Source organism: Brachycentrus maculatus, unplaced genomic scaffold (assembly GCF_059751285.1).
Source record: "Brachycentrus maculatus isolate JH-2025_06_01 unplaced genomic scaffold, ASM5975128v1 h1tg000358l, whole genome shotgun sequence".
NCBI lineage: Eukaryota > Metazoa > Arthropoda > Insecta > Trichoptera > Brachycentridae > Brachycentrus > Brachycentrus maculatus.
The window spans coordinates 401089-416878 of NW_028281107.1; the positions used below are offsets into that span (position 1 = coordinate 401089).

The 15790-nt window shown below is 34.6% G+C and overlaps 1 protein-coding gene across 1 annotated transcript; it reads left to right on the forward strand.

Moving 5' to 3' along the window:
* The first annotated feature begins 1825 nt into the window (after positions 1-1825).
* On the forward strand, positions 1826-13793 carry ScsbetaA (Succinyl-coenzyme A synthetase beta subunit, ADP-forming). The gene is made up of 8 exons (XM_088269603.1): positions 1826-1901; positions 4514-4779; positions 6027-6189; positions 6372-6512; positions 9223-9349; positions 10506-10777; positions 11914-12066; positions 12723-13793. The coding sequence occupies exons 1-8, from the start codon at positions 1836-1838 to the stop codon at positions 12891-12893; spliced, it is 1359 nt and encodes a 452-aa protein (XP_088125729.1). The 5' UTR covers positions 1826-1835; the 3' UTR covers positions 12894-13793.
* The last annotated feature ends 1997 nt before the right edge of the window (positions 13794-15790 follow it).

Consider the following 15790-nt stretch of genomic DNA (forward strand, 5'->3'; position numbering starts at 1 on the left):
GAAAGACGGTTGCGGCCGACGGACTTGATTCCGTTCCAGGCCGTCCGAATATTATTTCTGTGAAGGAAGCGACCGAAATCAATATCATAAAGGTTGGTTGCGGTTTCGCTGTCAGCCTGGATTTTTGATACATGTACAATGTATGGAGCACGGTCCATTCCATTGTATAAGCGGGATAATGGGACTTTTGTTTGTGTATTTGTGAGCGTATTTGTAGGTAAGTTCGGTATTGGGTTAGAAATTGGCTGAATAGGTAAATCAGAAACAATATTAGAAACAACATTACGTGGACTTGGACATTTATGAACGAGACGATCCGAGTCGGAACTCGATTTCCTCTCACTACGTTTGGTCATTCTTTGTTTTTTAGGTTTGTTTTGGCATTGAATTGTGATGAAATCTGCCGCATCCGGGACAGACTCCATCGTTGCTTGTGACGAATCTGATTCTCCATCCGGAGGGTCCGGAGGTTTTTCTTTGTCACTCATTTTTTATAAGTGAGTAGTGCGAGAAAGAAACCAAACGTTTGAAATTTAAAAATAATTAAATAAAAAATATTATAAAGTATGAAAAGATTATTGTTACCTTGACTGTGGGTAGAGGAAACACGGGAAATAAACAAACTAATCTAAGAAATGTTATATTAATAATAATAGAAACACTAATTCACCTACAAAACTGATTTTACATTTGTTAAATAAAAGTATGTTAGTTTTAAAGCAATTATTTTCACGAGGATCAAAAACCAAACCGCCACCACTGTATTAGTCCATAGAAAAAAAAGAATGTTAAATGTCAAAAATCATAATAGCTTAGTTACCAGAAAACGAGCGAATGTGCGTCTTCCTCGTTCGGAATTCCGCTTACCGAATGTTTTATTTGGAATTCAGAATTATTATTACTCAGGTGGAATATATAATTTATCGTACTGTAGGTACAAACGAAAGGATTTTATAAAAATTAACTTTATTTAAAGTATAAATGAAAAATCAATTATCTTATTCCTCATGTTCATTTGACAAATCCGCTTATCAACAGCATTTAGTAAGGAGGGACAAAACTAGGACCAAAATTCTAGTCAGAACATCTGAAATAAAGATCTAAAGAGTTATCGCAGAGAGGACGCTTAGAGAAAATGAAGATATCAGATGGACTTGTGAAACTGAAGATATCGTACAATGGAGCAAAAACAGAAAAAGCTTTTGAGGGACCACGTGAATAAAAAGGACATGTCTAGAATCCCGTAAACGTAAACGTCGTGGCAAACGAGATACCATTAGGTCATCGCCTCCCCAAAGACCACCAAAGAGATGTAGGGATAGTTGGACGTCAGCATCCTATTAGAACATCAATAAGGATTCCGATCGGATATTTGTTCATTCAGAAAAGAGAATTACCTATCGATTAAATATAATAAAATGCTATTTTTGCGGTAAGTGATTTCGCACATGAAAATGATAAAAGTGTGTTATTGATTTTAAAAGTATGATAAATTTAAATTCCTCTTGAGTACATTATTCTGATCTTAAAATAAATGAATCCAAAGTCGAAAACGCCGGTGTGCTGCTTTAGTTATTTTTTTTTATCCCATCCCAAAAAAAGGACTATGGCTTGATTGGAAGATTTTATATGGAATTCTGGTATTCAGAATTCAGAACTAGAAAAAAGCCAACCGAAGACGCCGAAGGAAAATATCCGCTTAGGTACTTGCTCCCTTTCAGTTATAGTTTATGGTAGTTTAGAACATGGCTATGGATTTGAAGGGTTGGTCTGGGTTGATCCATGGTTATTCTAATTTTTCGTTGTAAAATTCAATTTGTCAATCAGTAGAAAAAATGGCGACTATCTTGTACCGTGGTGTAGGATTAGCTGAGGCTTTAGTTCTTAAAAATGGTCCAAAAGTGAGTAAAAATTGTTTTAACTTTGTAATAACACCTATATGTCATATTTGAATTTTTACAGTATAACTTCAGTTCAACTTAAAACACTTTTTTTCGATTTCTTATTCATTTCGAAGACTACCAAAATAACCAGGGTCAGATGTTTTATTGACAACTTTAATTTGTACATGTTTCGCAATGAATTGGGGTGGGTAAAATCAACTACAATTTTGATTGAGGTTCGATTTATTATCGATTCAATATATCAATCTTGATATAATGCAGTTCAAATGTCAAGTTTGCGCACATACATGTATTTGTTAACCTTCAGAAACGTCATATTCTCAGTGCCAATTTTTCTAGTTACTCGAGAATGACGTAATTTACCGAGATGATATTTTGCAAGAGATGTTACAAATTATCTTAACAAATTATGTCAATGTCTCAATTGTTCGATGGTCCGAATATCCTATATTTGAACTCCTAAAAGCAAAGTAACTTTGTGTGATACCACTTTAAAAACACTACTTCATGACTACCGGTTTCGGAATAATTATTCCATTATCAGGTCAAATTTAGACTCACCTGAATATGGAATGATTATTCAGAAACCGGTAGGTATGAGGTAGTGTTTTTAAAGTGTATTATACAAGAAGCGCCTTTTTTAGGTAGTATTTTACGAAAATGGCGCTATATAAATTATCCCAATTGATTATTATTATTATACAAAGTGAATAAAGAATAATAATAATGAATGAGTGTTATATTACCATACCACAAAGTTAACAATGCTTTTAATATACGAAATAAGGATTTTTTTTATTATAGATAGAACTAAATCCTGGATACGCCGATAATTCCATAAAAGTGGTATTTTAATGGAGTCTGTGTAATCCGAAAAAATAAAAAAAGCTGGTTCCACATGATCCAATTTATCCCTCCTGTTCCCAACACAGATTAAAATAAAACATCTTTTTTTTTAAACTAAGAAACAAAAATCCACTATACCGTCTATAAACCTTGTATAAGCAAGTAATAAGCAAGGTTATTTTTGACATCTCAACATAGATGAAGAAGAATATGGAAGTCTGGGCATTTACGGGGCCCACGACCGTCTTAGGCTGGTTTAAGTGATCACTTTACACACATGTAGCATTCACCAATTCTACACATGATGCTAACCATGACAACCACACTTCTCAAATTCTTGAGACTTCTAGATATATTGATCAAACTTGAAACACAGTGTGCGAGTCACTAGAGACATCTATGGTGGTATGAGGGAAGCTTTTATTAAGCAGAAACTCTTCATATGTATGTCAAAAATAATGTAAAAAATAACTTCTAATTTGAGATAATCCGGATTTGTGAATAAGTATTGCGAGACACTCATAATGTTGTATAAAAATATATATGTATATATTTTTTTTAATAAAAAGAGAAATATTTGTGTTTTTATTATTCACACAAATATTTCAATTTCATACTATTTCTGTGAGCCTAAGCGGCTCATTATTAGAAATAGGTATCAAACTGTGGTAGAGTGGGTTCGAACCGAGAATCTCTGACTTAAGAGTCCGCGACACTAACCACGGCACCACAACCCGACACTTCTTCACACGACACACTTCTAATCTTCTTCTTCTTCTTCTTATCTGTCTGTGCCGTCGTCTGTCGCTCTTGGGATGTTGACTGCCAGCTATCTCTCCACCTTTTTGGAGGTCTGCCTGGGGGTCTGCGTCCTTCAGGGTTTCCTTGAAGGGCAATACGTGGAAGTCTGTCTTCTGTCATTCTGTTCACATGCTGATTCCAGTATCGCCTTCGTTGTCGTCCCCACCTCATGATATCTTCCATTTTATACATGTCATCGGATATCAGTATTTCTCACGCGGTCTCGCAATGTGTTTCCGGTTATGTATCGGAGTTTTCATCTCAGAGATTCAAAGTCAAGTTTTTCTTCTAGAGATATCTACTCTCGCCTCAATTCCATAAGTAGCTATTGGTCGAACACATGTTTTGTATATCTTCATTTTACTTTCCATTCTCATGTGTTTGTTCCTCCACACTGAATATGTGAGGCATCCGGATATAGCTGCAGCCTTGTTTATCTGTTTTAGAGTCTCACCGTAGAGGTACAACAGATACAACATATCGCTCACTCCTTTCAAGAACATCATAAATCAAAAATCTTCAATTTTTAATTGTGCATGTTTTCGGAATGCCCAGAAAATGTACTATATCCCAGCAAAAGAGGCATATTTTTAACTTAATATTAACCCGCTACAGGGCAGAAAGTGTTGTTTTTGCATCTTGAATAAAAGGTATTGCTTAACTTTTTTTTTTAAATATACTAAATATTTTTCAAACGAAGAAAAAACCTTCAGGTTTTACCTAAAAAGATCTGTTGTACAGTAAAAAGTTCAATAAGTGGCTTGATATTTATTTTTAATATATTAAATTATATTTTTAAACTTTAAAAACGTTCTCCTGAAAAATCAAGTTTTTTGATTTATGACGTTCTCGAAAGCAAAGAGCGATATGTAAAGGTCAAGGTTAATAATAAATGCAATTCCCATCTAAAAAAAATTAAAAAATATCCATATTGTGTTTGCTGATCAGAGTTTGTGTCGTAGGCGCTGTGTGCCTCCCGGTGGCGCGAGGGCGCCGTGCAGCCGGCCCGCAAGCTGAACGTGCACGAGCACGTGTCCTACTCGCTGCTGAGCGAGCACGGCATCCCCGTGCCCGGCTTCCACGTGGCCAGCACGGCCCAGGAGGCCGGGCAGCAGGCGAAGCAGCTCAACACCTCGGACCTGGTGCTCAAGGCGCAGGTGCTCGCCGGGGGCCGCGGCAAGGGGCACTTCAAGGGGGGGCTCAAGGGCGGCGTCCGCATGGTCCACACGTGAGTATTGTGGCTGTTTTTATTCTGGTTCGAGGTCGATAGCGTGAAGGGCTTTTGATGTCACCGTAACTTGTATTAATCTATTATTTTGAGAAATAAAAAGACTTTGTTTTTTGATCCACTCACATTTTTATTAGCCAACTAGTTTCGGCAACAACCTGTTGCCCTCTTCAGGGTTCAATTTATGACTTATTAGTTTATGACTTAGTCATAAATTAAACCCTGAAGAGGGCAACAGGTTGTTGCCGAAACTAGTTAGTTAATAAGAATGTGAGTTGATAAAAAATAGGTCTTTTTATTTCTCAAAATAATATATCAATATGATCCACAAAGTTAATGCTTTCAATATTCAAAACATTGTATTAATCTATTGAAATTATATATGTCCGCCTCCTTGGTGTAATGGTTAGCATGTTTAGCTGCTGGAGGTCCTGGGTTCGATTCCTAGGGGAGGGGGGGTGAAAATAAATATTGGTGATTTTACTCTCTAATATTTATTTAATATTACCCTGGACTAGTCCCCGAAGCGCAGGAGTGATCACCTTGTCTTCATGTAAGTAATGATAAGAATAACACTTTGTCAATATGATGCAGTTCCCTATGCACCACTGGGTACAAATAAAGTTTAGAAGAAGAAGAACTATAAATATACAGTTGAGTATATTTGAATTTTAAACAAAAAAAGAGGTATTTTTTTATCAAAGCGATTTTTTTAATATTCTACATAAGACGTTTGCAATATCACAAATTGTTTGTTATCAACATACAATGCCTTATTTTCTACCTCTAGCGTAGTACAGTGGAACCTCTTAAAATGAGCATAATTCGTTCGAACATCTTACTCATTAAGCGAAACACCCTTTGAGCGAAACATTTTTTCCCATTGAAATCAATGTGAAATACAATAATGCGTTCCATGCCGAAAGAATATTCAATTTTTCATATACTTTTAATTAACATTTATTCAAATAAAATTACTTATAAATTGTTAAGGAGTGTAACAAACAACTTGGAATACAGATTAGAAAAAAAATGTAAAAATAAATATGAATTTATGACAATTATTAATCTTTTTTAACTAGAAAACAGCCTAAAGACATTTATTTTTGCCAAAGCTTCAAAATTTGTCAGAAATGTGTCACAGCATTATCATTGAATATGAAGGTAACCTATTCCCTGCATTCATGAAACATTTTTCAGACTGTCAAGTTATATTCATTACTCAAAGAATCCGTATTATTTCACAGGCCTGAAGAGGCGGCAACACTGTCGGGTCAGATGCTCGGACAGCTGCTGGTCACCAAGCAGACTGGAGAGGCGGGCCGCTTGTGCCAGAAGGTCATGGTGACCGAGAGGAAGTTCCCCCGGCGGGAGTTTTACTTCGCCATCATGATGGAAAGAGCTTTTGCTGTAAGTATCTCTTTTCTTTTCCTTATAAGAGAAATATTAGCAAACATAATATTATCAACAAAAACTATTTTATTAACACACTAAGGACGAGAAAGATATATCGACGTGCCCTACGTAAAGTACTCTAGCTATATTATCCATATTTGGTGTATGATATATTTTTGTTATGTTTGGTTTGACAGGGTCCTGTGATCATCGCCTCCTCAGAAGGTGGAGTGAACATCGAAGACGTAGCCCGTGACAACCCTACAGCCATCTACTACGAGCCCATTGATATCGTTCAAGGCATCACCAAGGCGCAGGCTATTGCCGTAGCTGAAAAGGTACCGCACATATTATCAAAACAATGTTATAAAACTCCAGATTAATTCATTTCGATACTGATCATGTATTTTTAAAACACTGGAAAATGCAAGAATATTAAAATTGTAAAATGATTTTCAAATTTTGCAGTCATTTCAACTCTCTCTCTCTGGTCTCAATCCTGCGGATTGGTCTGTAGCAACGGATGACATCTCTTTCGCCATTCTCGCCTATTTTCGGAAGCCCTCTTCAGCTCCTCATACGTCGAGCAGCCCATGTCTTCGTATAAGTCGCTTAGGTATTCGCGGCGTGGGCTTCCTCTGGCGTTTATTCCCTCGATCGTCCCCTCTATTATTTGGTGCAGGAAACCCTCTTGTCTTGGCACGTGGCCGATCCATTCGGCGCGTCTTTTGGACATTTCAACTATGTATAATAAATGCAAATATCAAAATATCTTCAATTGATATTATTACATAGTTTTCTTTTCAGCATTGTCGAGTATATGAGGGTTATAATAATAGTAATATTTGACCAATTTATATTGCAACATTTTTACAAAATGTCTTCTCAAAGACGCTTTACATTTTTCTCATTTACTATATCTTTTGCCATATACTTCTTCCTCTTCTAGCCCTTATCTACAATGCAGTGCCACAGATGCAGTGCCCTACGCACCATCGGGTGCGAATAAGGGTTGTTAAAAATAAAAATAAAATTGCACAAATAAAAATTATTAATAATTGTTAAATGTTATTTTTCCCTCATACACTTTTATATGATTTTGCATTATCTGCAAAATTAACCATATTTAAATAAATGGTTTTTTTCCCAAAAAATGTTTATTTTCAAAAGTGTTGAATTTATATATTTCTTTGCCTCTTGTTTTATTTAATTTATTATCGCTATTTATTTTTAACCTTATATGTTATGTTAACTCACTGTACTTTTTTATTGTGTGTAATATAAACACCGAATGAACCGTGGCGGCCTTAAGCTTTGGAATAAATATATATATTTATGACAAGTAGACCAAACACTACAGAAACAAACACAGCAATTTCTAGAATCGTATCCCAAGTATCAAATAAGAAAACCATGCAGTTGTAAGAAAAAACTTCTTATAAATGCATATTTTATCTACTCATCAGAGAAAAATCTACTATACTACTATATATATATTTTTTAACATCTCATCAAAGATGAAGAAGAATATGGAATTCTGGGCATTTACGGGGCTGACAGCCGTCATAGGCTGGTTTAATCAGTTTACACACGTGTAACATTCACAAATTCTACCCATTATTGACAACCACACTACTCAAATTCTTGGAAGTTCTATATATATGAATCAATTAAGAAACCTTGTTCTTGAATCACTAGAACTTCACTAGAGGCATCTATTGGTGAGATGAAAAGATGCTTCTTATTGATCAGAAACTCTCATATTAGTATGTGAGGTCCGAATCCTGGATTATAATAACATACAAGAGAAACGCCAGAAAATATCATTTTAATTTTTATTATTTCAGCTTATAATTTGACCAGTTAATTTATTTACAACATTTTGATGGTGTCCAAACACTTGTTCACAAATCTGGATTATCTCCAATTATAAGAGTTATCTTTTTTTTAAATAATAATAATAATATGAAGTTGTAAAAAAAAATCTACTCATTAAAAATCATCTGGGTGTTTTTGGTGAAGTATTTATGTAGTACCTGATGCTTGGTATACATACATATAATGTAATAACTTGTTATCTTATCCCATTTGCCTTTATGCTGCTTCAGCCCTGAGTATTACTACACAATATTATACTATTCATATTGAATCATCCGTAATCATTGTTGATATGTTATTATGAAATAGGAGTTCAATGTCTCGACAGCTGTTGTGTTTAAAGTGCAACTCAGTCAAATGATAAGAGTGACCGCATTCTTTAGACCAGTGGTTCTTAATCAGGGCTCTGCGAGCTTGTTGCAAGTGCTCCGCAAAATTATAAACCCAAATTTTATTACGGTTTTTAACCGCATATCTGTGTGAGCTAGGTTTTTCGATATTAACCAATATTAAAATGAAGAAATGCGAAAGGCTTAGCAATTTGGATGAAGAAATACGAGTAGCTATATCAAATACATATTAGACATAATATCGCTGAAATTGTTAAAGCTGACGAGCTAAGGTGTTGCATAAAAAAATTTTCACCGTAAAAAATTTCAATGGAGTATGTATGTTTTTATGTACTTTTTTAAAAATTAATATAATATTTAACTTGTTTAACCTGTTAACCGGGCGGGACGCCTAAATACGTCAAACGTAAACAATATCAGGTATGGGTAGGATACATGAATACGTCCTTGAAATATATGTTTATTATAATATATATATGGACGTATATTTTTCGAACAACAAAGGTATTAATCATCCATACATGTTTTGACATGAATTTAAGACACGGAGTGAATCAGTATTCGCGCCCGTTACAGGACAGCGGACCTCCCAGGTTAATAAAATAATCAGTTTTATTTTCAATTAAAGTTATCTTTGTTTGTATGTTTTTTTTTAAATCTTTTAGTTTTTATGTAGCGCGAATTTGCCTCATGATCAAAAGTGCTCCTTGACTTCAAAAAGGTTCAGAGCCACTGCTTTAGAGAGATGTAATTCTTTTAATAATCTCATATATGACAAGTTTTTTAGTATGTATCAACAAACATTATTTTAACTCCTCAGGTGGGACTGGGCGAGAGGAAGGAACAGACCGCCGAGATGCTGATTAAGATGTATGATCTATTCGTAAAGAAAGATGCTCTTCTTGTAGAAATCAACCCCTACGCGGAAGATGCCAAGACTGGAGATTGTGAGTGTGCCATCAATGTTTTAATTTAAATCATGCACAATAATTGGCTATATATATATACACACATTTTACTGCTGAAATTTCCAAGTGAAATAATGAGAGCATCATCAAAATTGACATACACTTCCTTATGCATGTAAATGATTGATAATGTAATACATACATATGTAAAATAAAATAAAATCTGTATTTTTTTCCTTATATTTTTTTTGACCAGTAACCGGGTTTCGTCGTTACCGACACCATCAGACTGGTGGGAGGCTGGACAAAATCCTATGTTAAATACAAAACAAGACAGGGGCTGAAAACCATTATTTTGAATATATTTTTTACGACAAAATGATTTTTAAATTGAATATAATTGAAGTAGTGTATTATTATAATAATAATTACATATAAGTTATGGTTTAAAGAAATGGATTTTTGTGAATTATTTCAATTTAAAAACTATGTATATGGTTATTATTTTATTTTACAAAATGCAGTTCAACCAGAAATGTCAGTACCAAACTTAAATCTAATATATATCGCTCACTCCTTTCAAGAACGTCATTAATCAAAAATCGTCAAATTTCAGTTGTGCATGTTTTCGGAATGCCCAGAAAATGTACTATATCCCAGTAAAAGAGGCATATTTGTAACTTAATATTTACCTGCTACAGGGCAGAAAGTGTTGATTTTGCATTTTGAGGAAAAGGTATTGTTTAATTTTTTTTTTAAATAAACTAAATATTTTTCAAATGGAGAAAAAAACCTTCAGGTTTTACCTCAACAGATCTGTTGCATAGTAAAAAGTTTGATAAGTGGCTTGATATTTATTTATAATACATTGTATTTTATTTTCAAACTTTAAAAACGTTCTCCTGAAAAATCAAGTATTTTGATTTATGACGTTCTTGAAAGGAGTGAGCGATATGTATTCTAGAACACTTTGAGGAAGACACTCAGTCCAGTACTTTGCCAGACAAAGCATCTTCCTTAATCTATTAAGCAACACTTTGGTCCTTTATTAAATTAGAGGAACACATCTTTTGAAAGAAATAAGTTATCAGAAATAGAAATTATTAAAAAGGCTATGATGAGGAGTTTTATCGTTTTTCTTTACCCGTGATGAGAGCGACTTTGCCCTGATTTGCCATCTTTTGTTTTGTTTCAGTCTTCAGTCTCGACGCCAAGCTGAGATTCGACGACAACGCCGAGTTCCGGCAGAAGGAGCTGTTTGCCCTCCGCGACACCACGCAGGAGGACCCCAAGGAGGTGGACGCGGCCAAGTTTGACCTGAACTACATCGCGCTGGACGGCAGCATCGGCTGCATGGTCAACGGGGCCGGGCTCGCCATGGCTACCATGGACATCATCTCTCTGCACGGCGGCAAGCCTGCCAACTTCTTGGATGTCGGCGGTGGCGCCTCCACCAAGGCTGTCTACGTGAGTCTGCTCCCCTTCTTCAGATAGACGCTCTCTCTCTCTAACCCTTATCCGCACCCAATAGTGCGTAGGGCACTGCATCATATTGATGCAGTGTTATCTTGTACATTACTTACATGAAGGCAAGGTGACCAGGGTCTTAAATAAATATTAGAGTTAAAAATAACTAATATTTATTTTCACCCCCCTCTGGTAATTGAACCCGGGAGCTCCAGCATGGTAGCTAAAGACGCTAACCATTACACCACGAAGTCGGACAGATAGATTCAGTACTAGCTTTACTCATTAATGTATCTTCTAACCTTTATGCAAAACTTCTTTGCAAGAGAAGGCCTGTCAGGAAACCTAGATGCTTCTGTATCAGATCTGGGAATGCGGTGGGACATATTTCAATTCAATACTCAATGGTGCATTGGGCTCCACATCAAAACGACATGGTGTAACTTGATTGCTACTTACATTAAGCCAAGGTGATCAGGCCTGCAATCTTCAGATTCTTAGATCTAGAAGTGAAATATAATTGTTGGGATACGGATGATGCAAGTTGATACAGTAATGATAGGCTCTGTGGCATAGTTGGGTAGACGCTCATCTGCGAAACTGGCCTTGTGGGTTCGATTTCCGCCAATTGCAAAATAAATTCAAGAAAGATTTATTTTCTATTGGTCTTGATATTTGTGATATATTTTTCGCATTTACCTCACCTATCCTTACTATGCTATCTGCAGACAAGCCTCTAAAATAGAGGCTTTGCAGGTTATTCCTTTAAAAAAATTATTACTGATATATGGGAAAGAAAATAGAGGAATAGATTTAGAATAGTAGTAATGATCAGGGCGCTTGGAGTTGCATCTACACACTCACACTGGCTTGTGTGATATGGACACCGCTAGTGTGTACATGTCCATCGAGGAAAAAGTTATACCAATAACATTAGCTGAAGCTTCGTCTTCTTTTTGTTATGTTAGGTCTGAAGATCTGTTTTTTTTTTCAAGAATGTAACTCTTCTTGTGACAGCTGAAGCGCAATTTAGAATAATAAAAAATAAATAGCAACCACCCACTACATATACAACTAACAAACAAATACAACTTTAGAATTTGAATCCACTCTATATCTCTTGTTTTTTTTTTTAGGAAGCTTTCAAGATCATCAGCTCCGATCCCAAGGTGCAGGCCATCATGGTGAACATATTTGGAGGAATCATGCGCTGCGATGTGATCGCCGAGGGTATCATCCAGGCCACCAAGGAGCTGAACCTCAAGATTCCCATCATCTGCCGTCTGCAGGTTGGTCATACATATTCCCAACTCATGCAGGGAAAGGAAACCCAATTAGTAAACAATTGCTACAATAAATAGCTTGCAGCAATGAAAGTTATCGCCTCGTGGTTTATGCACATTCTTCATTGGAGTCATATCTCCATAATTTTGAGTCCATTATCAATAAAGTCAAAGCCCTATGTTAATTATCCAATTGTTATAAATAAATAAAAATCCATATTGTACATTAGAACTCCAATTATCTTAATCAATTGGGAGCAGACCAGTATAATTTTTTAATTTTTTCTGAAAATAGGGTCTATTTGAATTTTTTCTGTATGTATGTTGCAAATGGTAAAAAAAACTGTTTTGATTGAAAAAGAGCTTTTAATTAATTAAATAAAAGGCAACGATAAAACATGTTTTCACATTGTTTGCGGGCGGTTTTTTCATCAACTCTAACCCTAATTATACTCACAGTCTGCCGCCCGACCCTCAGTATACTAATCACAAGAAACCGTAAAAATATATTAGAATAAATCAGTGATTTCAATAGACCGAGTTCGGATAATTGGAGTTCTATTCTACTCTCTGTAAACATTATATGTTAATTCCTTCTCCGATACCTACTCAGTCTGATTTACAACCTAACCGTACTTAATCTTTTCTCATTTCTGCTTCAGGGAACGATGGTGAACGAAGCCAAGAAGCTGATTGCCGACTCTGGACTGCGTATCCTCCCACGAGATGACCTCGACGAAGCAGCCACTCTAGCTGTGCAACTGTCCGACATAATCACCCTGGCCAAAAAAGCCCATCTCGATGTCAAATTCGAGATTCCCAAATACCATTAAACGGGTTTCTTACCGACCACCTCTCTGTATTTGTGTAATAAATTGTTATTGTTTTGTCCGCAATCCCTATTTATTCAGACATTTCTTTTGTTAATCCATCTTATACGACGAGTACTCAACATTTTGTATTCCGATGTATTTTATTGTATTATACCTTAGTTCCAAACCATTGTTATCGAGCGTAATGTCTCAGTTATTATATTTATGGAATATGTATATATATAATTACTTTTAACTCATGTTAACTCTCATCGTGATCACATATTTATATCATGTACATTGTAGTTTTATTTAAGGAAATTAAAATTTCTAATCTAGTAACATTTTTAGGTACTACAATTTTTTTCACTTCTGACCCCTTTATTCTTTGTTCTGTTACATTGGTCTACTGCCAATAAACTGTTTATTTCATAACTTGACTCGATTGATCAATTGAAATTCTACTCTTGTTATTCTTTAAATCTCGGTCACATTGTTACAATTTTAAATTGATTCCCATGAGGCATAACAAGATTATTTTTTAATTATTATAAATATTTTACAATTATGCACTCTCTAGGTAGTATTATGACACAGTATAGTTATGTGTATGATGAAAAGAGTCACGGTATGGTATTAGACGTTCCTCACTTCCAGGAGTGTCAGCAGATCCGCGGATCTATCTTCAGTAACGTACTAATCGCTATTATATACATGTTTATGTAAATAAACCCCTCATGATTACCGGCAAGTGATACTGAACTGGGTACACTCCAAGAGTGCACAACGATAGAATTATAATACGACTGCGAATAGGATTATGTAAATTACATTTTACAGCTGTTTTGCAATTTATTGCAAATGCCTTGGAAAAAATTATTGGAAAAATTATTAATTGCTAATAAATATTATTCAAAGTGACTTATTTTGTTATTATTATTTCCCTAAATTCCCTCCGGAGTTCACATCATATTTCCAGTGATGGAAAAATTCATATTCAAAATACTTGGAGTTCATGTAAGTATTAAAAATAACCAGTATTTTTTTGTTGAGAAAAACAACACTTGCCATTTTTAACTGAACTTGCATTTTTTTTAAACAATTTAGATGTCTTTTTTTTCTCTTTTACACAACATATATAAAATGCTAGCAGTACGGCATGACCGAGACAATTTTGATGTTGCAAATGATTTTGGTTAATCACTTGATGCTTTTTTTTACAAAAATTAACTAAAAATATGTTATTTTATTTTTTATTTAAAAAGCTTAAGTTAACTTCAAAAACTTGAAGCAATAAAAAAATATGAAAAGAAGGTAAAATTTGGTAATTTATCTAAGAATTTCCTACAAAAAGTGTCAATTGGCAACTGGCAAGTTTTGAAATAATAATGCAATTGTCATCCAACGCTATAAAAGCTAAATCTTCTAGATCAACACAAAAAACTTAAAATCAATCCAATTTCCTCATAATGCTTTATTAACCACTTTATGCTCATGATTTTTTTCACAAAAATATTGTACAATAAAAATTTTGGGTAATTTTATTTTGTGAACTCATCACATAATTTAAAAGTTGTCCAGTTAAAAAAAAAAACAAGACAAAAGCGATAAAAGATGTTAAAAAAACTTAACCTAATATAAAAAAAATTCAAACAAGTAAAAAAAAATTAAAAGATAAAATTTGGTAATCTATCAAAGAATTTCCAATAAATTCAAACAGATTGAAGGCCGTAGGTGGTGGAATTGACATGCACAGTTTGGTTGTTAATCTTATGTAAAGCAAACAAGTAGAAACACACGAGTGGTTGGGCTTGCACGATACGACAAATGCGCCGTCTGCGAACACTGCTTGTTCAAAAGCATTAAGTGGTACATATGTGAGTATTAGGACTTTACCTGTACAAGGATGGTAATCTTTGTAGGGTTTATATAAATGTTTCAGGACTGTGATTGTAAAATATGTCCAAAGCCAGGTTTTTCATTTTCTTTTAGTCATCCAGGTTTCGCTACTATAGAGGGCTATACTCCAGACATACATTCAAATAAATTTCTCATTGACCTATTTTGTTTGGTATTGACAAATGATCTTTTCTTATTATACACATGTACAAACCCTCGTACATATATGCAACAAAAAAAATATATACTGACATATTCATAACATATTCTTCTCTGTCTTATTCCTCATTACTGAGGGTTGTGACCCTTGTGGAAGCAATAACTCTTCTCCAGTTATCCCTTGACTGTGTTTCCACGCGCAGCGTGTCCAAAGAACTGGAGGATCGGTCAGGTACAGACATTGGCCAGAGTAACATCATAACATATACCATAAAGTGCAATAAAAGTAATAGGTATAAATATTATAAGAGATAATGAAATAAGCCAAACAATAATGTAAAGGCAAACCTCTACTTGCAAAATTAAAAAAAAAATGTTTTAATTTTAATGACATATTTATCAGGGATTGTCTTTTTGAGAAAAGGAGTCAAAATGTTAAACTATTCTGAAAAGAATCAATTAAAACATGTTTAACCATAACTATCCTGGTCTTTATTTTACTAGTGTATGTGGAGTTCTCAGTGATTTTACTTCCAAGATACTTGAATCTTTTTACTTGTTCTACACAAGACCTTGATCTATATTTATTTCTATAGGATTATATAATACATAACTGAAACAGTAATCAAAAGATTTTTTTAGGATGTGGAAGTTTTCTAGGTTTTCTGTGTTTGGGTAATTTGCTGAGTTTGCTGTATTATTATTTTCGTTTACTAGAAATAATCAGAACCTTCTAACCTAGAAATAATCAGATACAATATAGTCAATTATAAAATTGGCGCGATATTTAAAAGGTCAGTGGTGCCAACAGCAGCAGGAAGACACACTGACACAAGAAAACGCCAACATTACAAGAAAAT